Below are 25,433 nucleotides of genomic sequence, written 5' to 3' on the forward strand. Positions count from 1 at the left end.
TGTCTGTGTGGGTTTACTCCGGGTGCTCTGGTTTCCTCCCAGAGATTTGCAGGGTAGGTGGATTGGCCATGCCAGATTGTCCATTATGCCCAAGGATGTGTAGACTAGGTGAACTAGCCATGGGAAATGCAGGGTTACGGGTAGAGGTCTGGGTGGGATACTCTTCGAAGGGTCTGTGTGGACACGATGGGCTGAATGACCTGCTTTCACAATGTGGGAATTCTGTGATTCTTCAAAATCCATTTGGTGAGTTGCCTTCTTCTAGGATTTGTTTGAATGGGGTAAGCAATTGTGTATCACCTCAACTAATTAGACTGAGGAGTTATTAATGTGGCACAAGTGTGGGGATGGCAGAACAGTGAGAGCCAGGGCATCCATCCACTCCATCTGCTCAATTCTTGCCGACACACTTGATGTATCTATATTGATGTGCGGCTTACCTTCTCTCATTCTTCTAACTGATGCTCATTGCCTCTGAGTCCTCCTTTTACTCATTCTGTGCAGTTTCTATCCTCCTCCTCTCTCCAGCCTCTCCCCACCCCATCAAAGTGCTGACTGATAGTTCATCCCTCCCCTCAACTTTCTTGAACAGCAGGCAAAAATAGCAAATGGAGCAGGAAGGCTGTCCTAGCACTGCCCCCCACGCTCCTCCTGCACTCCTCATTGCATACTTGCAGCCCCTGATTACTTCTCTCACATCATGATGCATATTCAGGTATACGCTGAACCCAATCCTATCTGTCCTCCCCACTTTCTGCGCACATGCCTTTCCCATGACCTGTTCATTTTGAGACCTGACTTGTGATGTCTTTGATGTAGCTGCTCAGTTCTCAGCAGCAACCCTTTCTCTGCCTTTAGCTGTTTCCTTCACTTACACACTGTTGCAGTACATGAGTAATGTTCACATGTGAGCTGGTTTCTGCCCCATGTCGTGCATGCTGCTAACAACCATTGTCATGGGCCACTTAGACTCAGCTGCTTGAGCCTCACTGTGGCCACACTGGGTCCGCATCCTAGCTAACCAAATCACCCAGCCCATTCTCAGTCACTCTAGTGAACAGAACATCAGGAACAAGGGCACTTGCAGTGGGAAGATGGAACACCTGACTGCAGACATTGGGCTCAAACTCAACGCAGCCAGGCAGTAGCAGCTTTTAAGTTGGAGATCTGATCAATGTGAGAATTATTTAAGAAAAGTGTAGGCAGAGGAATGGGTTACCAAAGCTGCCAGTGTCAGGGCTAAGGAAATGGCTGGACACTGAGACTGAGAGGGTGTAAACATAATCATGAGCTTTAGATTCAGCTTCCTTTAGTATTCAAACCAAAAGCAGGAAGAACACCAGCTATGTTTGATGTAGGTATGGTATTGTGTCAGAGAACAATAAGAAAAAGGACTGTCTTCACAACATCTGAAACAGAAGGCTAAAAAGGAAGAAGAACTAGCTAAGCGAGATAGTTCCTTTCTGAGGAGTCTTTGTCCACAATATCAAGAAAATGAAAGGAACTGTGGCTCAAAGACGCGAACCACTGAGATGACAGTTTTGCCCACAGTCTCACAAGTTGCAGTAGAGTTTGACAAATGTCTTAATGTAGAGGATGATGCACCAAATGATGAGGTCTGCCAGCAGGAGGATCCAGATTTGAAAGGCTATGGACTTGCCATTCTCAGTGTGACCAGTTTGTGCTATGTTGACCCCGCCGCTTGGTCCAAATATAATTATCATGTGTGACAAAACTTGGGCAGAGCAACTTCAGCAGTTCAACGAGCCTAGAGATGATAATCAAAGATGATTCTCGATAAATCCACAAAAGGGTATTTGCCAAAGGAGAAACAGTGCACCATCAATGACAACAGTGTTCAATGACAAAGGACCTTATGATTTACTTCTGCTTCAAGCTGCTTACCATTGATGCATTATCTCCTTCATCTGAACGAGGTTCAACTTGGACAATCATGTCTGCCATTCAAGCAGCACATGAGAGAAGCAGGAAACATGTGGACAATTTTCACAAGTGGAATTGTGGCAGAATCTTATAGGGGTCTATAATCCTGTGACAATATTGGATGAGAAATCCAACAAAGACTATCTCAAAGTTGGGAACATCTCATTTGATTTTTAAAGCTTTTACTGAGCAGCAAAACGAGATTCTAGGCATGGAAAGTTGCCAGATAAGGAGGGTTATTACTTGTTAAATGCCCTGTAAATGTCCCAACTCATCCTGTCAACATTTAGCTTCCTATCTTAATAAATGCACTCAACAAGCATTACATTGAGAAACTCGACATGGAAATCCGGAGCGTATACCCAGTGACTTTGGCTCACCACTTGCTTCAAAGGACCTTCATGTTGCTAAGGATATGTATGGCACAGCCAAGAGCAGCAACTGCACACACTCGTTGGTCATGGACATTGGCATCGATATTTGCCAGGCCCTAATCATCATGGCACCTTTTTGGTAATGAACTGCCAGGCCACTGAGAAAACAACAGACTGGTAATGTAGAGCACATCAGCAAGGCTTTATGAGTGACGATCCCCAGGGCTCCAAGACACGGAACCCAGTGTTGGACATGAAGCTGCAGGACCTGCTGAAAGGGATGCAGGAGGAGCAGCAAGTTCAAGCTCAGGAGGAGAGGCAGCTCCAGACACAACAAGAGACACACTCGCTCACCACACGCTTACAAACTGTTTTGTACAAGTGGAAATGAACAGCAACCCCCCCACCTCCAAATCCCAGGGCTTGCCCCTGAAATGTTATGTATTATTCCTGAATGTTGCAGTCTATTTCAATCAGAAAATCTGGCAATCAATATTCTTCAACAGACTGATTTGTAATAACTGTCAGGTCCAGCACCTTCATTAAATCATGAGCTAGTTAACTGCAACCTGTTACTTATATATTAACAATCCCAGTTCTGTGTACAGGTTGATTGGAATGCTCCTGGCAGTTTATTTTTCCAGATAACTTACTGAAAGGAAGATGAGCCTTGGTAGCTGCCAATGCACTGTGCTAAAGGTGGCACGGTGGCTCAGTGGCTAGCACTGCTACCTCACAGCACTGGGATCCCAGGTTCAATTCCAGCCTTGGGTGACTGTCTGTGTGGAGTTTGCACATTCTCCCTGTGTCTGCGTGGGTTTCCTCCGGGCATTCCGGTTTCCTCCCACATTCCAAACATGTCCAGGTTAGGTGAATTGCCCATGGTGCATTAGTCAGAGAGAAATGTGTCGGGGTGTGTTATCCTTTGGAGGGTTGGTGTGGACTGGTTGGGCCGAAGGGCCTGTTTCCGCACTGTAGGGAATCTAATCTAAAAAACTAGTATTGAAAGGCAACAGTGTGGACATTTTGCACACAAGGGGCAGGAACCCAGCTCAAGGATTGGATTGGGCTGCATCTCAGAGCTGTTAGCTTGCTCTCTTAGGACTCAATCACTTTGCACCTACCTGCCTGCTCGCACTATCCCTGCCTTGCTGTACCTTGCCTTGCTGTGACAGACCAGGCAGCTTGTCTTGTTGGTCAGCAGTACTATGTCAAAGGGAGCAGACATTTTGTTATGCAGCAGTGTGCTGTGTCAATCTCACACCCGCTCCATGTGCCAGCAGTTTTCATGACAGCATGTGGATCAAGCAGGCAGCCATACATATTAAAAAACTGGCAAAATCCAACTCTTAGGGGATAGTCCTCACTGAAGTCTGTGGAGGCACCTGTTAGTCAGGGGGATCCCAGCACAACTAGTCAAGGGCTGTCTCCCTTACCAGTTCAGAGGAATTGCGATGGTCTGGAGGTCCAGGGAATGGATGACATTTAGTCATGTGGCTCCGTAGTAGCCAGTCTGGAAGATAGTGCTAATGTGGTCAGGAGATGTTGAGCTATCAGTCTCGAGTCTGGACACTTTTAGTGCAGGACTTTCCTTTAGTCATTCAAGGGGATGGGCCATAATCAGGCCATCAGGGCTGTCTATTGAAACTAAGGGGAAATGGGAATGTTGGGCTGGGGGGGATAGTGGGGCCCTTGCTGTGTGAAAGAGACATGGATTGGGGGCAGCAGGCCAGGGAGCGGAAAGGGGAAGCAACAATATCTGCAAAAGGGCAAGAAGGGCCGCCTCATTTGCCAGGAGCTGGTGGTAAAAAGGTGGGCAGTTGCAGGCTCATATAGAAAGGTCGTGTATGTACCTGAGGAGGTGTGAGGTTTATGGAGATACAGAGAAGGGTATCTGGCTGTTTGGAGGCAGGGGCAGAGGCAAGAGCTACTGGCCAAGGAACTCTCACTGTCACCTTCCATCTTGCTGAAAATTGAAAGTGAGCAATGGGGAATAACATGGCTGAGACCACACTGGAAGTGGGCGGGGTAAGTGTCTCGATCTGCCTGGGCTGCAGGACCCATCTACATAAGGTTCTTAAGAGGAAGACAACAATCCACACAGATCCATGCACTGGGAGAAAGTGAGGACTGCAGATGCTGGAGATCAGAGCTGAAAAATGTGTTGCTTGAAAAGCGCAGCAGGTCAGGCAGCATCCAGCTCCTTGGATGCTGCCTGACCTGCTGCGCTTTTCCAGCAACACATTTTTTCAGATCCATGCACTGTACAGGACATAGATCTGAGGGATCCCTAATATATGACCATCCTAATTCAGTAGCTTCTTGCCTCTGACATCGCCTGCCACCTCATTTGCGGCGGTACTTTTAGACAGAGAGGCCAGGGAAAGAATGTTATCAGAAGACACCTTGACAGTGGGAATCAGTTTCGGGCATAAGCCCTTCTTCAGGAACGTCGATTCTCCTGCTCCTTGGATGCTGCCTGACCTGCTGCGCTTTTCCAGCAACACATTTTTCAGCTCTGATCTCCAGCATCTGCAGTCCTCACTTTCTCCTGGTGGGAATCAGTGTTCTGTATAACACGTTGTTCATCTTGCTTCCTGATGTTGCAGCAGCCTCTCACCAGAGTGATTGATCCATTTTAATTTGAGTGTGACCACATTATGTTGAGTGTTGCCATGAAGTTAGAATTGCGGTGCCCCTTATCCGACATGTTCAGGTTCTGACCATCAACGGGTTGAGCAGCTTCAGAACGCTAGTGCGGTCTGGCATAGCAGCCTTTTAAAGCTGGCACAGACACAAGGGATGCCAATCATCCAGTGGATATGTGCTGAGTGGTGCATTGCTCTAGGAATGGCACGTGGTAAGATGTGGCTAGAGGACAGGGTAGATAGTTAATATGGTGAGTTTGGTTAGATATAGTGAGAGAAGTTGAGGATAAAGTTGAGGTTTATTATGAGGATAAACCCTCAAAAAAAATGAGCCAACTCAGACTTAGCCAAAAGAATTTAAAATTGAAATATTATAAGCAATTTTGAATGTCTGAAAAGAATTTTGAAACTGTGTGTTACAATATAGATTTACTATAACAATAAGAAGAATGAGAGGATATATTTTATGATATAAAATATAATGAAAATGCAAAGCAAATTTCTCTAGTTTCCATGTTTTGTGATAAACATCTAAGGTACTCTATTTTACAATGGTTATGAATATTATTTTTACTTGTGGTAAAATTTAAAACTGGGATTTAACAAAACTTGATTATGCGCCAAAAAGAATCTATAGTTAAAAGAAAAAAAGTATTTTATCGAAGTAGGTGAAATTATATGTATGGATATTCTTCCCACATCTGTGTTCCAGTTTCCTCCCACAATCCAAAGATGTGCTAATTAGGTGAATTGGCCATGATAAATGCAGGGTTACAAGGATAAGGCAGGGGTTGGGAGTGGGTGGAGTGCTCTTCGGAGGGTTGGTGTGGAGTCAATAGGCCAAATGGCCTGCTTCCAAACTGTAGGGATTCTATGATTAGGAATAGGAGTAGGCCATTTGCCCCCAAATGGCTGTGCCATTCAATAAAATCATGGCTAATCTGATTTCTTCACCTTGCCACTTATCCCCAATGGTCTTTCACCCTCTTGCTTATCAAGAATCTAACTACCTCCAGCTTAAAAATAATTCAAAGACTCTGCTTCCACTGCCTTTTGAAGAAGGGATTTACAAAGATTCATAACCCTGCGTGAGAAGATGTTTTCCTCATCTTGATTTTCAATGGACGACCCTTTATCTTGAAATAGTAGCACCTAGTTCTCGATTCTCCCACAAGAGGGAACCTCCTTTCCATATCCATCCTGTCTAGATGCCTTTAGATCTTACATATTTCAATTTCTAAACTCTAGTGGATAAGGCCTAGCCTGTCCCATATTTCTTCGTTAGCTAATTGGCCCACTCCAGGTATTTCTCAACTAGACTTTCTTTGAATTGCTAGGAGAAAGTGAGGACTGCAGATGCTGGAGATCAGAGCTGAAAAATGTGTTGCTAGAAAAGCGCAGCAGGTCAGGCAGCATCCAAGGAGCAGGAGAATCGACGTTTCGGGCATAAGCCCTTCTTCCTGAAGATGCTTCCAATATATTTGCATCCTTCCTGAAATAAGGAAATAAATATTGTACACTGAAGAGATGTGGGCTTAGCAATGCCCTGTATAACTGAAGCATAATCTCTCTACTTTTACTCAAAGTTATCCTCACAATATTCTGTTAGCTTTTCTAATCACTTATTGTGCTTGCATACTAACCTTTTGTGATCCCTCTGTATCTCAGAACTCTGCAAGCTTAGATAATATGCATTTTTATTCTTCTTGCTGAATTTTACATCTTTCCACATTGTACTCCATTTCCAGATCTTTCTCCTTTTATTTAACCTACTTTCCTACTTATGCATCATCAGCATATTTAGCAACTGTACCTTCAGTCCCTTCATCCAAGTCTACTTCAGTTAGATGTGATTCATCCAGAAATAATGAGGATCAGCGAAAACTAGTCATAATTGTGAACATTTTTCATGGACAATTAATTGAAATAATCTCATTGTATAGAGGATACTAACTGAGAAGAATTTACTTTTGATCAAGGCTGTTCTACCTTGAACTCCTCTTACCACCAAAAACAAATAGAAACACAAACTCACGTCTCAATCCAGGAGTAATATTATGCATCAATCTGATCCTTATAATATAGAATGATTAGATCATTGGTTGCTTTTGTAAATACCAGTGCTAAGATTTCACCAATGTTAATTAGTTACCAACGAGCTCTTCCTTTATTTCAGGGAATAGCCTTGTCACCCTATTGTGTCACCTGTTTAATCTCCATGGTCTCATTCATCACTTCCAGTTGGATATGGTAAAATTGCACAGATTTTTAGGTAGGTCAAATAAACATATCAAAGTGTTAAGTACTGTACATGTAGTGAATCTAATATTACTGCTGAAAATTATTGGTGTACTTCTTTACTAAAAATAAATATTGCAACAATAATGAAACAGTGTGGCATTGGGAACACTTGCAGAGCTTAATGTTATCTTCACTGTAAAATGAGGTCATCCCGTTTAACTTAATTATTAGTTCATGATGTACAGGGGATGTATGGGGGGGGGGGGTTGGAGTCAAAACTTCTGGGGTCGAAATTTATTTCAGCCAGTGGCATAAAACTGATGATATTGGATCAACCAAGAGTTACACACAACTGTTTGCACTCAATGGAATTCAATATCAGGCCCTCCGTGTAACGGGAAATCAATCCAACCTGAATATCTTGCACCACTGCCTGAGATAAATTTCTGTCCCGTGTGTCTTTTCAACTACTCCTGGTTGTCCTTCAAAGAGAACTGGCTTTAGATTATGGCAGATTTTGCAATTGATAGTGAATTGCAGTAATGTAGAGAGACTCAGGAGTTAGGTCCAGGTAAGGACCATAGCTTTTCTTCCCTTTAAGGACATTAGTCAGGACACCAATTGGGTTCTCATGACAATCTCAATATCTTTATGGATATTGTTAGAAATGCCATGCCTGTTTTCTATTTTCAGATTTTTAATCTGAACTCAAATTCTATGGTGAATTTGAATTCTTATTCTCCGGATTATTAGTCTATGCCACTGCATTATTAGTCCAGTAATGATTATTTGTTACTTTGACTTTTAGTCATTTCACTACTATCGTTGAAGTGGAATTGGAGAGGTTTAAACATAGAGTTGCAGAAAAAAAAGCACAGATTTGATAGGCAACAATATAGTGGAGGAGTTTGTAGAGAAAAGGGAGAATGGAGATGGAAAAATAGTTTACAATGTCCAAGATTTTAAATTGAAAAGGCATTGACAGTGATTTTGAATGAAACAGTACTGAGGAGATATAATGTTGGCTAGCTAGGATGCTTGGAAAAGGTATTTGGCAATCAACAGTTTAATGAGAATAGTGTCAACAGATAGGAGAAAAACAAGAAAGATATGTTAAGGGCTAGAGCAGGTAAGTTTCATTTGGTGTTACTTCAACTCCATTGAAGGTATTAGGACTCTCAGTGCATTAAAATGCACAGTACACATCAGGGATTTAGAATTCAGTGCCCTGTAATTTGGCATACCAGCAGCTCTATAAGTGGCTCAGAATTGCACAGAAGTGACTCAAATTGGTTTTGCTTTTAATTTTCTTCCCTGTGACAAAGTAGATCTTTAAAAAAGACAAAATACTTGATGAGAAGAGCTGGTTCATCCTCTGAAAGGATGGATTCTTATTCTTAGTCATGTTACCGCAGATAGATGTAACATTTAAAATAGGCAGTCAGGAAGGCAAAATGGAGGACTCATCTCTGGTGGCACCTTTTAAAGTCATACAGCACAGAAACAGCCCCTTCAGTGCAATTCGTTCACACCAACCAGACGTCCTAGTGCCATTTGCCAGTATTTGACCCACTAAACCCTTTCTATTCATGTACACATTCTGATGCTTTTTAAATGTTGTAACTGTACCTGCACTTCCTCTGGCAGCTCATTCCATACATGCACTACCCTCTGCGTGAAAAAATTACCCCTCAGGTCCTTTTTAAAGCTTACCCCTCTCACCTTAAACCTGTGCCCTCTAGGCTTGCACTCCCCTACACAGAGAAAAAGATCTTAGCTATCCATCTATCCATGCCCCTCATGATTTTATAAACCTGTATAAGATCAACCCTCAGCTTCTAAATCTCCAAGGGAAAGAAGTCCCAGCCTATCCAACCTCTCCCTGGAACTCAAATCCTCCAGTCCTGGCAACATCCATGTAAAGCTTAGCTGATTCAAAATTGAATTGAATTAAGTTGAATTGAATTAGCTTTATTGTAACGTTACTCAAATGAGTACAGTGAAAAGTTTATAATTTGTCACTAACAGGTGCCATCCAGGTACAAAGGTACCTAGGTACAGCTTCTTCAGTTTACAAGATAAGTTACAGTGTAACAATGTCAACAACACAAGGCACCATCTTAGGTATAGAGTACACCTCATAGAGCCCATGCAGCTATACAAAATGGTGATGGTGGAAATTTATAAATATGTATTCCTGGATTTGCTGCTACCTAGAGGGGAAGGAAGTGAGGCAGGTTAATGTCTCATGCTAAATAAAATCTGGTTTATTCTGTTAGATAACATCATGCATTTTACTAATCTTGATTCTACTAGCTAACTGTTTAAAAACACACACTAAATTCTTCTGGTTGTACAACTACTGCTTCAGATCGTTATGGTGGTAAATTTGTATTTAACTTACATTTTCATTCCTACCAGTTATGATTCAAGAGGATTATCACAGCCAAAACCCATACCATAATGCTGTTCATGCTGCTGATGTGACTCAGGCAATGCACTGCTATCTAAAAGAACCAAAGGTATAGATGAACCTTCTTTATATTTAATGAAATAAAAAGAATTTTAGAATATCTTTTGGAAGCATTTCTTTAAAAAGGCAACTTGAAGAAAAATATAGGCCTGAAAGCAATTTCCTTAACAACCTTCGACTTCTGATTTGCTTTTTTTTCCTTTCATGTGGTGTGGGAGTTACTGGCTAGGCAGCTTTTATTGCCGGTCCCTAATTATCTTGGGGAAGGTGCTGGTGAACTACTTTTATGAACTGCTGCAATTCTTGTGGTGTAGGCTTACTTACGATGCTCTTAGGGAGGAAGTTCCACGATATTTACCCAGCAACACCCAAGGGAGAGTGATGGAGCTCCACGTCAGGATGGTGAGAAGGTGGATGGGAACTAGCAAATGGTGGTGTCCCATGCTGCCCTTGTCCTTCTAAACGATAGAGATCATGAGTTTGGAATGTGCTGCCAAAAGAGCCATGGTGAGTTGTTGCAGTGGATCTTGTAGCTACTGCCGTGCCTCAATGTTAGAGGGTGTGAATATATAGTTTGGAGGGTAAGTTGTCAACCACTTGGAGTTACTTTGCCCTGGCTACTGTCGAACCACTTGACTGTTGATGTCAAGGGCTGACATTCTTAGCCCACCTCTTGAGTTCAGTCTTCTTGTTCGCATTTGGACCAAAATTGTAATGAGGTCCCAAGCCAAATGGCTGTGGGAAATCCAAACTGAGAATCAGTTACCAGCTGAATAAGTACTGCTTGGTAGTATGTTGACAGCTCCCTTCCATCACTTTGCTGATAATCAAGAATAGATTGATGAGGTAGTTGTTGGTTGGATTGATTTGTCTTGCTTTTGGCACTACAGGAAATATTTCCCATATTGGCTGACCCTGGAAATTGCAATGGTGATAGACAACAGGCAATTGATCACAAATGGCCCTTCTATATCTGCAATCATGATTTTGTCTGAGTGGAAAATGTTTATGTTTATCTTTTTATCATGCTGGACAATCTCTGTTTGGAGAAAAATGGAGAACTGAAGACAGAAAGACATGTCTCCTTGTGCACAATTGTGCCATTCACTCTGCCAGAAGCCAAAGTGAAAAGTAAATGTAGGTTCATGGCTTACAAGAAGTATTGAGCTGCAGAAGACAATCTCATGTCCCTGGTGCAGCGATGGAAGAATACCAGAAACTTGAAAACCAAAATAAATTCCTGACGTTATTTTGATGTTTTCTGGTGGGTAGATAAACTTTCAAGAGTCGCAAATAATTTTGATTTTAAATAATTACCCAAATGCATTGGGAATTAAACATTTTACAATGTCGTTAAACCAAGAGACATATGAATTGTGTGGCAACTTGATATCACTTGCCCATTTGTGTATAAATCTCATTTTTACAGAAGTTTAAATGGTTCCATCATATTATTTACTGCAAACCACAGACTAAAGCCCAGAGTGATTTTCAGTTGTTACTCCAAACACAAATGTAAACAAAGTAATGATTGTTACAGTGACTGGAATCTGAATTTCATTTTTCACAAACATTCTTGTGGTTTAATTTAAAATTATCAAAATTTGCTTCTAGTTCTGGTGCAATGTTGTTTAATGTTCTCTCTTTCATGTTCATTAGTGTTCAATCTAAATTGATGTTGAATGAAATCACAGTTCTCACTGATCAACAACTCCCCTGTTGTTTGGAAATAGACAAGTAACCACCAAAGGGATTGAAAACAAATCAGGCTGACTTATTTATAAGTTGTTGATAATTCATTCACGCAAGTGAATTTATATCAAAAAGACTGAAGTTGTTTTGAGAACTTTTTAAATCTATTCATCTAGGAGTTTTCACTGTATAAAGTATTAAACCATAGAGGGTTATATAATGTTCAATGACCTAGATCTTCATGCTAAAGCTTTGTTGTTCATAGTTGCTAAAAGCATTCTTTTGCAAAGCATTTTTAAAGGGAATGAGGAAAGGGCAGGGTAATCGGACTGTGGAGAATTATTTCAAAGAACATGTGCAGGAATCAAAAGCAAATATGAGTCAGGTTTGTAAATTACAGGTGTGGACTAATGTTCATATCTAAAGATTGTATTGATAAATAACAAATAATAAAAGTTAGGAATAAATACAACAATGCATTAACATCTAACAAGAACAGACTAATATTAGCTGTTGTGACAAATATTTTACACCAAAAGTATTAATTTCTGTCCTGCTGCATAATGTCAAAAGAGGGTACTAATATCACATGTAAGGTGTGCATGCACATGTTTGCGAAATGCATCCAAATGGCATGAATGCCTGTTTTGTGCACATAAACTAAAGGTCTCTCCCAACTCATAACCTTTGCGGAGTCAGAGAGCTAGCAGGGGTGAGGCTTGGTGGTCGCATCAGATATAAAAATCGGAAGAAGATGAAGAAATTCAGCAGGTCTGCCAGCATCTGTGGTGAGAGAAATAATGTTCTAAGTCCAAATTGACTCGTTTTCAGAGCTGCAAAGTGATGGTAGAAAATGGTAGGGTGAAGCAAGTGGAGCAGAAGGAAAGGTCAGATACAATTTGAGAGTGGGAGAGATTAGAGATCAAAAGTGTCACAAAGCAAAAGATAAAAGGAGTGATGAAAACAGTAATTGCTGGAAGAACTCAGCAGGTCTGGCAGCATCTGTGGAGAGAAAGCAGAGTTAACCTTTCAGATCCAATGACCTTTCTTCAGAATTGCTCTGAATATTCCGAAGAAGGGTCATTGGACTCGAAACGTCAACTCTGCTGTCATTCCACAGATGCTGCCAAACCTCTGAGTTTTTCTGGCAATTTCTGTGTTTGTTTCTGATTTCCAATATCTACAGTTTTTTTAAAAATGAATATTAATGGTTGCAGAGAAGAGATAGGTACATCGCAGATGTTAATAATACAAAATGTGTGCATTATAATTCACTATAATGTGATTGACAAATTGGGAACACTTTCTAAAGCACAAACTTTTAAAACGTGTTGGCTGTAATGTGATTACATCGCCATCATTTTAAGTACTGCTTCTAAAGCAAAATCTTTCTAAAATGCAGAGTTACACAAGAATGCAACCATCGGGTTGCAGAAGAACTACCTGTAGGTGTTAATATCAGATTATAGGTCCACTCTGCTTGAAAGCAAAACCAAGAAAACCAGACACTGGGTGGAGTGGGGGGGAGGAAGTTGCAACAAAATGGAGACCAGAATTTGTGGTCTGGAGTTGCTGAACTCAGTATTGAATCCAGAAGGCTATAATGTGCCTAAATAGAAAATTAAGTACTGTTCCTCTAGCTTGTATTGTGTTTCAGTGGAACACTGCAGCAGGCCTAGATCAGATCTGCAAGTATGAGATCACTTGGCATTAAAATGGAAAGCAAATGGAAGGTCAGGATCACATTTGCAGACTGAATGGAGGTGCTCCACAAAGCAGTCACCAGACTGCATTTAGTCTTCCCAATGTTAAGGAGCCCATACTGTGAATAGCAAATACAAGAGACTAGATTTGAAGAAATGCAAGTAAATCATTGCTTTGCCCAAAAAGAGTGATTGGGGCCTTGGACAGTGAAAGGGAGGAGTTAAAAAAAGCAAGTGCTAAATCTCCTGCAATTGTACAGGAATGTGCTATGGGAGAGGATGAGGCATTGGTAGTGATAAAGGAGTGGATCAGGGTCTTGTGGAGTGAACAGTTTCTTTGGAAAAATATTCTTTTTTCACAGCTACCAATGTATTTTGCTTCTGTTTTAGTCACACCAGGTTCTTGTCTAGTATATAATGGTGAGTTCAAAATTTTGTATTGCAAATCATAATGGTCAATCAATTAATTTGGTACTCTCCGGGTTTGCCATTCATTTTCAATTTATAGACCCAAGAGATTTACAAACACTAAGAATAAAGATTTCTACTATAACTCTTAAGTTCCAAGTCTATACATTCACTCTTTTACAAAGCCATATATTGGTTTGTAAACATAGGATTGGTTTTAAATGACCAACTCTATTAAGCCCCAACTTAATATGCTTTCTAAATACTTTCTTCCACAGAATCACAAAACTATTATAGTACAAAGGGAGGCCATTCAGTCTGCACTGGCTCTCTGAGCATTTGAACTGAGTGTGAATCTACTGCCTTATCTCCATAATCCTAATCATTGGTTTCTTTTTAACTAATCATCCAACTCCCTCTGAAATGCCTCAGTTGGACCTCTGCACCACACTTCCAAGCAATGCACTTCAGACCCTAACCACTCACTTTGTGAAAAGTTCTCTTTTTGCTTCAGATTTGCTTCTTTTGCAAAAGACTTTAAATCTGTGCCCTCTACTACTTGATCATTTCGCCAGTGGGAGCAGTTTCTCTCTTTCTATTCCTATTTCATATAATGTTATGCCACAGAATCCATAGATGTCCACTGAACTAGAATAGGTCAGATGTTTTCTGCTGTGTATAAAACATCTCAGGGTCTTGATAAATGTGATCATTATTGATAATTTTCAGTAGCTTTCCCTTGTTTATGTGAATATGGTGAAAGATTACTCCGCAACTGGGTTGAAGTCTGTTATTAGATAAGGATGCATAATGAAGCAAGAATGCAAATATGCAGAATCAAGGAGATGTTATATGAACACTAAATAGATGTTTCATCACTATACTAAGTAACATCATCAGTGAGCCACAGGATGAAGCACTGTAGGTATGGCCTGCTTTATATTTATGTGTTTCGGTTTCCTTGGGTTGGTGATGTCATTTCCTGTGGTGACGTTGTTTCCTGTGGTGATGTCGTTTCCAGTTCTTTTTCTCAGGGGGTGGTAAATGAGACCCAAGTCAATGTGTTTGATGATAGAGTTCCGGTTGGAATGCTATGCTTCTAGGAGATACGCACAAGAATTCCTAGAAGCATGGCATTCCAACCGGAATTCTATCAACAAATGCACTGATTTGGATTCCATTTACCACCCCCTGAGAAAAAGAACAGGAAATGACAACTTCACAGGAAATGGCATCACCAACCCAAGGAAACCAAAACACATAAATACAAAGCGGGCCATACCACCAGTGCTTCATCCGGAGGCTCACTGATGTTACCTAGAATGGTGACAAAACGCCTGAAAACTAACCTTTCAGCTCAGTGAGCAAACCTACATCCAGAACCTCAACTTGAGCTTTAAAGCTTCTCAAAACTCGCAGACGCTAAACAAGTTGGAAAATATACTTCACTTGAATTATTCATTGTATGCAACTCATCCAACTTTGTAGGAAACCTGAGTTGTTATCAGTACGATTATATTTGCCCATATGATTATATTCAAGATTTTCAAATCATTAGAATATGACTAGCTGCAATGGCATAATATTTAGTAATAGTTTAAATACCTTATAAGTATATTATAATCATTTTTCCATTTTACTTTTCCATTTATTAAAGCTCGCCCGGTTTTTGACACCACTTGATATCATGCTTGGTTTGACGGCAGCTGCAGCGCATGATGTTGATCATCCAGGAGTCAACCAACCCTTTCTCATCAAAACCAAACACCATCTAGCCAGTTTATACCAGGTAAACATGGTAACTAATTGTTCTTTCACAAATGTACATATGGTGTACTGGGCAGGTGAAAGGGGTATCAGTGGAAGAGCATTTTTAATAGAAGTGATTCCACTGAAGTGATTTAATTAAGATTAGCATAATTATAAAAAAAAAGATCTAGTCTAGGAGTATAAGTCCTGAACAGAGGCCAATGATTCTTGCCATTTCACAATCTAAATGTATATGTTATTTATGTGTTGTTGCATGAGGTACAGACTGTTTCAGTGTATGATAGTCATAAATAGTGCTGAACACTATAAGTCATGAGTGAACATATCCACTTCTGATCATACGGTGAATGGAAGGTCATTAAAGATGCAGCTGAAGACATTTATGTCAAGGATACTACCCTGAGGAACTTTGGATGTTATCTGAGGGCTGAGGTGAATGGCCTGAGACAGCCAATGGAATCTTTCTTTGTACTTGGTATAACTTTAAACCAGTGTATAGGTTTCCTCTGATTTCCATTAACTTTAATTGTTCTCAAGCACTGTGATGCTATAGTGGGTCAGGTGCTGCCTCAATGTCAAGGGAGTTCAATCTCACTTCACCTCTTGAATTCAGCTACTTTGTCCTTGCTTGGACCAAGGCTGTAATGAGATCTGGTACTAAGTAGCCGCAGCAGAGGTCAAACTGAGCATCATTGGGACAGTGCCAAGTGATAGGATTATCAATCACATATTCCATTACTTTGCTGATGATTCCAAGTGTACTGATGGTGCAGTAATTGATAAGATTGGACTTGTCACATGTTTTTGTGGTGAGTCTATAGATGTATAAACACTGTTAACCTAACTGAAGATTTTTAGGAGCAATTTAGTAGACCTTTTGCAGCTGTTTGTGATGCAAATTCCCAATCTCAACTGAGGAGGTCTCAATCAGGGATTAAGCTATTCCCAAATTAGAGAAGCAATTAATGTCGGAGCCAGCACGATTTATTTTTCCTACCCTCTTCTTAGCAGTGCTCAAATGCAGCCATCCCATAGTGTTGTCCCATTGAGTCCCAATAACTCAGCACAGACCAAGGGTCTTTGTTTTGAGTAGCTAGGTTATTCATTTACTCACCAGGCCATTACGGAAATAAGAGTATATTTTATTTATTTAATTTCCTCTCTTTTTAAGAATATCTCTGTACTGGAGAATCACCACTGGAGATCAACAGTTGGGATGCTCCGAGAATCAGGTCTGCTGGCTCATCTGCCTGTGGAAATGATGTGAGTAATATTTATTTATAGAAATTCAATGCACTCTAGTCAAAAAATAGTGTTCCCTTGAAATTTAATGAAGGCTAATGATTTAAAGCAGCATTCAGTTGTGAAATGAGTATAAGATGGGAAGTGAACCAATTTTGAATTAATTGTTGAATATGTGACAGCAAAAGGTGGCATGGAAACAACGTTGAATATTAGTATTTCTCAATTCTCCTTGCAAAAGTATTGGAATACATGCCATTTCTTTTGGCTTCATTTCACTCCATAAATGAGCATAATCAAACATGAATAAGGCTACAGAAAATAAGCAAGAGCGCTCATATATCCACGACAAATGAAGTTGATTGGTGGGAGGTGAATCACAGAAGTTTTTCCTCCAATTCTACTCTATGTAGAGAGGCACTGTCCTTCTGTAAAGCATCTCTTCATTGCTGAATGCTTGCAGATCAATAATCTCCTTTTCATCCCTACATTGTGTTACACAGGGCTGACTCCCATATTTCTTTAGATTTGCAATATTCAGTAAAACTAACAACATTGAGAGAATAATGCAATTTGCTCCTATTGCAGACAAGATATTGAGCAACAGTTAGGATCTCTCATTCTGGCCACGGATATTAGCCGACAAAATGAGTTTCTTACAAGAATGAAAACTCATTTGGACAACAGAGATTTATCATTGGAGGATGCAGATCATAAACACTTCATTCTTCAGGTAGGTTAATGGAATAAAATAAGCAGACTGATTTTCCAAAATCACTGATTCAATATGGCAAGTCTGCAAAGCAATTTGTTTTCTTTTCGCAACATTGACAGTTAAAGAAGTCATAGCCTGATGGTGTCAGGAGCAATAAATTGCTTTTGTTGTCATCTCCATTTTTTAAAATTTAGTCAGTCAGTCATAGGCTGTGAGTGTCATTGCTCAGGTCAGCATCTATTGCCCATTCCTAATTACTTTTGTAAAGGTTCTTAAATCACTGCAATCCTTGAGGTGCAGGGACACCCACAGTGCTGTGACAGAGAGAGTTCCAGGGCTTTGAACTGGCCACAGTAAAGGAACATAGATACAGTTACAATTCAGGATGGTGAATGGCTTTGAGGGAAATTTACAGGTGGTGCTATTTCCATGCAACTGTTGCCTTTGTCCACCTAGCTGTTAAAGGTTGTGGATTTGGAAGGTGCTATTGAAGGAGCCCAGGTGAGTTCCTACAGTACGCCTTGAAGATGGTAAATATTGCTGCCAGTGTGCATTGGTGGTGATGGGACTGAATTTTAAGACAGTGAACATGGTGCCAATTAAGTGGGCTGCTTAGTCTTGGCTGGTGTTAAGCTTCTTAGAGTCACAGAGTCATATAGCACAGAAACAGACCCTTCGGTTCAACCAGTCCATGGTGAATATAATCCCAAACTAAACTAGTCCCACCCGTCTGCTCCTGGTCCATATCCCTCCAAACCTTTCCTATTCATGTACTTATCCAAATGTCTTTTAAACGGTGTAATTTTACCTACATCCACCACTTCATCAGGACGTTCATTCCACATAAACCACCCTCTGTGTAAAAGATTTGCCCCTCATGTCTTTTTTAAATCTCTCTCCTCTTACCTTATAAGTGTGCCTCCTTAAAATCCCCATCCTAGAGAAAAGAAAAGCTACCATTAACTCTTTCTATACCCTTCATTATTTTATACACTGCTGTAAGGTCATTTCTCAACCTCCTACACTCCATTGAGAAAAGTCCCAGCCTATCCAGCCTTTCTTTGTAACTCAAACTCTCCATACCCTGCATTATCCTTGTAAATCTCTTAGAACATAGAACGGTACAGCACAGTACAGGCCCTTCTGCCCACGAAGTTGTGTCGAGCATTTATCTTAATCGAAGATCAACCTAATCTACACATCCCTCAATTTACTGCCGTCCATGTGCTTGTCTAGCAGTCGCTTAAATGTCTCTGACTCTATTACCACCGCTGGTGGTGCATTCCACACACCCACCACTCTCTGCATAAAGAACCTACCTCTGACATCTCCCCTATACTTTCCTCCAATTCCCTTAAAATGATGATCCCTCATGACAGTCATTTCTGCCCTGGGTAATGCCTCTAATTATCTTGTACACCTCTAGCAAGTAACCTCTCTTCTTTCTTCTCTGCAGTGTGAAAAGCCCTAGCTCACTCAACATCTCTTCATAAAACAAGACCTTCATTCCAGGCAGCATCCTTGTCAAACTCCACTGCACCTTCCCTAAACCATTTACATCCTTTCTATAATGAGGTGACCAGAATTGGACACAATATTCCAAGTGTGGTTTAACCAGGGTTTTATAGAGTTGCAGCTGAAAATGTGTTGCTGGAAAAGTGCAGCAGGTCAGGCAGCATCCAAGGAGCAGGAGAATCGACGTTTCAGGCATGAGCCCTTCTTCAGCCTTTATAGAGCTGCAGCAAAACCTCGCGGCTCTTAAACTCAATCCCCCTGTTAATGAAAGCCAAAACACTGTGCACCTTCTTAACAACGCTATCAACTTGGATGGCAACTTTGATTGATCTATGTACGTGGACCCCAAGATCCCTCTGTTCCTCCACACTGCCAAGAATCCTGTCTTTAACCTTGTATTCAGTATTCAAATTTGATCTTCCAAAATGAATCACTTCACAATTATCCAGGTTAAACTCCATCTGTCACATCCTGTCAATGTCTTGTAGCCTGCAAACGTCCTCGACAGTATCTACAACACCACCGACCTTTGTGTCATTGGCAGACTTACTAACCCACCCGTCCACTTCTTCATCCTAGTCATTTATAAAAGCTACAAAGAGCAGAGGCCCAAGAACAGATCCCTGGGACACCACTAGTCACCGACCTCCAGTCAGAATAATTTCCATCCACTACCAATTGCTGTTTTCTTTCTGCATCCAGATAGCAAAATTACCCTGTATCCATATCGCCTAACTTTCTGAAAGAGCCTACCATGGGGAACCTTATCAAATGCCTTACTGAAACCCTGTCCAACTTAATACTATTCTTCCTATAACTTTGACTGTTGTTGGAGCTGCACCCATCTACACTAGTGGGGATGATTCAGTCATGCCTCTGATTTATCCCTTGTCTTTTGCACTGATGTGCTGTGCTCTCTTATCATTGAAGATTTGGATTTTTGTGGAGCCTCCTCCTCCTGTTAGTTGTTTAACTGCATATGACCCTTCATGGCTGAATGTGGCAGGACTGCAAAGCTTTGACCTTGATCACTGGGTTGTTGGACCATCTAGGTTAGTGGTGCTGGAAGAGCACAGCAGTTCAGGCAGCATCCAATGAGCAGCAAAATCGATGTTTCGGACAAAAGCCCTTCATCAGGAATAAAGGCAGTGAGCCTGAAGCGTGGAGAGATAAGCTAGTGGAGGGTGGGGGTGGGGAGAGAGTAGCATAGAGTACAATGGGTGAGTGGGGGAGGAGATGAAGGTGATAGCTCAGGGAGGGGAGGGTGGAGTGGATAAGTGGAAAAGGAGCTAGGCAGGTCGGACAAGTCCGGACAAGTCAAGGGGACAGTGCTGAGCTGGAAGTTTGAAACTAGGATGAGGTGGGGGAAGGCAGTCATTGTTTTTACCTTGTTGGACCATCTAGCCCTACCTGTAGCACATTGCTTTTGCTGTCTGGCATACAAGTAGTCCTGTGTTGTAACTTCACTAGACTGACATCTCATTTTTAGACATGCATGGCCCTGTTTCTGCCACATCCTCCTGCACTTTTCATTGGATTAGGGATGGCTCTCTGTCTTGTTGATAATGGTAGAGTGGGGAATATGTTGGATCATGAGGGAATATATGATGACTGAAAACAATCCTGCTGGTATTGAAGGCTGACACAGCACATCCTAAATTCCTCATAAATGTGAGCTGCTTGATGTTTTCTGGATCTATTCCATTTAACATGATGGTAATGTCATCAGTGAGGTTGTCCTTAGTCAGATGACAAGACTATTTCACTGTGGTCCCTACTAACAATATTGTTACGTACCCATGTATCTGTGACAAATAAATTAATGAGGGTGAGTTGTTTATCTCACTATGTACTGCAGGCCATCTCTAACAAGTTTAACTTGCAGATTGAAACCAACTCAGTCAGTATCAATGCTACCATGCCTCCCTTGGTGATAAGCATTAAACAACCCATCCATTAAATGTTGACCTGTTGTTATCCTCAGTGTTTCCAGTGGCGTTCAATGGAGAGGAGCACTGATGCATTGAGGGAATGATGGCTGAGGTGGCAGGGAGCGGGGCTGTGGTTGGGTATATGGTAATCGGAAGGTTTCCTTCAGAATATTTGTCTTGATACCATGGGACTTAATGAGGTCCAGAGTCGTTATTGAGGACTCCCTTCCCAAGTGTTTACCACAGTGGGTCCCACTTCTGGTCCCACTGACAGGACAGGCCCAGTGGTAGTGATGGAAGAATCTGGAATGTTGGTTGTATGGCATGATTCTGTGAGTATGATTATGTTGCTTAACTATTGTGTAGGACGGTTTTCTCGCTTTTGACAGAAACCCGCAGATGCTAATGAAGAGGTCTTTATGGGGTCAACTGGGCAGGATGTGCACTTGTTACATCCAGTGCCCGCGTTGATGGCGGGTGGTCTGTCTGCTTTATTTCCATTCTACTTTCTTTTCTGTAGCTGTTCAGATTCAACCAGTCTCATGAAGACCAAATTGGGTAAGGATAAAAGATTTCCTTTTGCTGAATATTATTTTGAAGCAGAATTTTTTAACAACAATCTGGTAGTTTTATTATCAAATTAATTTCAGATTTATTGAATTAATTGAATTTGAATTTCTCCTGCTGCTGTGGTGAAATTTGAACCCATCTCCAGTGCATTAATAGTGCTCTGGATCACTAGACCAATATCATTACCACTGCGCTACCTTTCTTTTATTATCCTTCAGTAAGACACCATGTTATAGGGACAATCGATGCCGTTAGGGAGAAGAAAATAGTTTTGATTATTCGGTCAGACATGAAGGTTATATCAAACAAAAGCAAAATCCAGCAGATGTTGTAAAACTGAAATAATAACAGTAAATTCAGGAGAAATCAAAGGTCTGACAGCATCTGTCGACAGAGAAAGAGTTAGTGTTTCAAGTCAGATATGACTCTACTTCAGAATGACCTACTTTAAGATATATCAAAATAAGGGCTTGCAAAAATGATTGCTAGGCTAAGTGCCAGCAGATCACCACTCCTGTCCTGATCCAAGCCGATTGATGTGTTGTTGAGTGGTTTTGCCCTTTGTCATGATGATGGTAAAATATTGACTATCAATTTTCAACTTTCATTTTCTGATTTTAATAACTGAGACCTTTCATGGACTGAAATGATTTCTAGAGGACAAACCCGTGACTTAAAATGGCTGCAATGATTACCTGACCACAAATTAATGGAAGTTAATGTATTCATTGGAATAAACAAAACTGTCTGAACTGAAATTACGTTTTTATCCAATGACATTGAAACCTGTTAACTGGGTCAGGCATCAAAGAACTGATTTCTTGAACATACATCATAATGGGTAGATATTGGACATGAAAGGTTGCTGCGGAGTATCCAGTTTGGAGAGACAATGAGACCAGACTTGGGAATACACAAACTAACCTTATTTCAATTGCCATTGAACTGCAGGAGAAAGATCATTAAACCATAAGATATAGGTACAGAATTGGGCCATTCAGCCCATCGGGTCTGCTCCACCATTTGATCATGGCAAATATGTTTGATCTGAAAATTTTTGTTGACATTGAAATCACACATGCAGGTGGGCTGGCGTTGGTTTGGCCACAGTGGCAGTACAATCTGGCCAGCAATAAAGTTATCATTACATTTAGCATCTTTAATAAATCAATGGCTGCTGAAAATACAATATTGGAGACACTGGCCTTGCTCATTAAGCCTAAGTTACATGGCCTCCTTTCTTTAAGGTGTAGAAATAGCGAGTAGCAGCAAATGCTAAAACATGAGGCTGAGGAGCTCCCTTGTTCTAACGGAGTGAGCTCAGCAGCCATGGCAAAGGCTGTTCAAAATGTTAGCCCTACTTACACCATGACACAACATATTAATTAGTCTGTGAATTTGTATTTTCGATAAGCTCTTTCTCAAGAGTAGAGTGTGTGATTGCATTTTTGTGGTAAGAGTTTTCCAGCATGTGGTGATTAACCCTCTTAATGTCTAACTTTTCAGAATGCTTGCTGCCTCACTTTCCTAGGGTAACTATATATGTTGTTGAGGTGCTTGCCAAGTAATTCTTCAGTGTTGTCTTTACTACACTAATAAAGCATAATTTTAAAAAAAGCTAAAGGCTTCTCAATGTAGCTCTGCAAGCATCCATCTCAGGCACACAAACGGAAGTGCCTCTGCTTGGTTACGATCATTTCCAGAAATCACCCAGTAGTGTTTCCCACCTCATTAAAGGGGATTGTTTTTGCAAATCTCTAAGGCAGATTGCAATTCAGTTTTCCTTGTTCCTTTCTACAGTCTCCACAGAGTATTAGCTACTACTTGGAGATTTTGAAAATAAGGAAGATCACATCTATGACTGATCTCTAAGAGGCCAGAGAAGATAACGAATTCCTTTTTTGTGAAAACAGATGAACTGAAATAGTAAGAATCGCACCCATCATGTCCTCTCCATTCTATGCTGCCTGATATGGATGTTTTACATGGTTTGCAGAGCTACTGCAAGTTATTGCAAATATGCAGCAGTCAAGAATGATCAGCCATGTAAGTTTCTTACTCCAGGTGTACATAATCTGATATGAATGAAACAAGTGATTTGAGACCTTTCCTTAAAATACTAATTTATTTCCTGGGCTTGTGTAGGTTTGTCATTTACAGTCTATAACTGTGGAGCCAGACATGCTGCGGTTTAGAAGAATATTACATGTGTAACATTGTGACATCTTGCTTTGTTTTTAAAAAAGCACACAGCTTTTCATTTCTACTGCCTTACATAATTTCTGATTTTTGTTTCAGATAGCACTGAAGTGTGCAGACATCTGTAATCCTTGTCGAGTCTGGAATATGAGCAAGCAATGGAGTGAGAAAGTTTGCGAAGAGTTCTACAGACAAGGTTTGTGGGTCCACACTGAATTCTGTTTGATTTCACTCAATTCTAAGTAAAATGACCCTTGCCTCGAGTATAAACACCACATAACATTCTAAATTGCATTTTAAAATGGCAATTAAATCAACAATAATGAGGTGTAAAAGAAACTTAAAAATAGGAAGAAAACTAGCAGAGAGAAAATATACACTGCCACTGTGATCAATGAAATTGCAAATAATGTAACTTCAATATTTCTAGAGGAAGAAAACAAATTCTTGCTTTAGAAATTCATGTGGAAAAGTAATAAGACCCTTACTTTTCAGCTTGAATGACAATAACTCCTGGATATATTTATCTTGGAACTTAATGAATATAGGAATATATGTGTATCGCTACCATGTCTAAAAGTGTCTTTAAGATCCCTTAGAAATAAACAACAATAATCAGATAATTAGGAACTGATGTTTTAAAAGTGTATGAAAGTTGTTATTTTCTTTATACCCCCCCGCTCATAGTCTAGCCTGTCAGATAGATCAAGATCAGTTTTTGAGACTTCTTTCTGAGGTCTGTTTCCATTCTATTTTTAAGGTGAATGCAACATTGAAAAAAAAAACTGGTCTCAGACTTGGTACAATTGTGCACCTGCTGGCCAAATTATTTCAACAATGAGATTAATACAACTAGTAGACCTAGCCTAAAATTTCGGTGTACTGAACTAGGGTTTTTTTTTTGCCATTTGCAGCATCAGAACAGGAAAATGCCATTTGGCTCATCAGACCTTACTTTGCTCTGGTAATTAAGTCAGCCAAGCATCCAAATGCATTTTCGATATCACTGCTGAAAGCTTTATCCATGGTGCTGGAAACAGAGTTTGTTATTACCATGCCTTACTGTTACCAGAAACCTGCCTCTGGTGAACCCCCTAATTGATTTGGGGGACAAGTTTTCTGTTTAATTAGACACAGGTGAGGCAGCAGTAGAAATGGGTCAGATGGGATCTGGGTGAGACCTATTTAGACACTCATGGCAACCATTGTTGGTTGGCCTAAAGGAGAGGTCTATAGTTTGCATGAAAGCATTCTACTAAGACAAAAGTAAGAAGTGAAGACGAGCTGGCACTCAAGGTAGAACAGCTTTGACACTGATCCAAATCTAATGCTGGAGGATATGAGAGGGAAAGGGGAGAGATTACCTTCCTAGGTTACACACATGGTATAAGGATTCGGAGTGCAGGATTTGCTTCCTATTCTTTTCATGTGTGCCACTGCTCAGTCTCGTTAAGACATTAAGGTTCAAAACATGAAGCAGGTTGATGGACAAATTGTCACCGTTCTGAAGAATTGTGGTAGCAAGCTCATCCCAGCTATTCATGTCGATGCTGCCATACTTCATAAGATTTTCAGCGTGCCTTTGAAACAAGCAAAATCGGCCATTTGACAGTTGCAAAACAGAATTGTCTGTCTGGGAAGACCATTTTTCACCATTTGGACTTGGTGTTCAATCCATCAAAATTGATTTTTGCCAGAGTTGAGCCACGCTTCTGCAGCTACTTCAAGAAGTTCATTCAACGATCATTCCATTGAAATTGGAGGGTATGGCAGAGGTATTGCTGATGGACATTCTCTTGGTTCTTTATGCTGATACTGGGGTGATGATAACAATTAGTCTTTACAGTAAGACCCTTTGGTTTGGAGAAAGCTGCACTGGTGCCGCTGTTACAGTGTTGGATCTCCTCATCAATTTGGAGAAGACACTGTATGGGAAATACTCAGCATATTCCAGAATCTCTAATTCAGTACATACTGAAATTGAAGTAGTCGGATAACCAGGTATGGG

General features: G+C 40.7%; 1 protein-coding gene across 1 annotated transcript in view; it reads left to right on the top strand.

Annotated features, from left to right (window-relative positions):
- LOC140459714 (3',5'-cyclic-AMP phosphodiesterase 7B-like) overlaps nt 1-25,433 on the top strand; it is a 169,139-nt gene that overhangs the window by 118,438 nt on the left and 25,268 nt on the right. Inside the window, exons 6-11 of the mRNA XM_072554155.1 lie at nt 7,143-7,238; nt 9,629-9,729; nt 15,141-15,272; nt 16,425-16,516; nt 17,084-17,228; nt 23,525-23,621. Coding sequence (XP_072410256.1) covers nt 7,143-7,238; nt 9,629-9,729; nt 15,141-15,272; nt 16,425-16,516; nt 17,084-17,228; nt 23,525-23,621 — 663 coding nt within the window. The remainder of the gene's footprint in view (nt 1-7,142; nt 7,239-9,628; nt 9,730-15,140; nt 15,273-16,424; nt 16,517-17,083; nt 17,229-23,524; nt 23,622-25,433) is intronic.

This window comes from Chiloscyllium punctatum, chromosome 3, assembly GCF_047496795.1.
Source record: "Chiloscyllium punctatum isolate Juve2018m chromosome 3, sChiPun1.3, whole genome shotgun sequence".
Classification (NCBI taxonomy): Eukaryota; Metazoa; Chordata; class Chondrichthyes; order Orectolobiformes; family Hemiscylliidae; genus Chiloscyllium; species Chiloscyllium punctatum.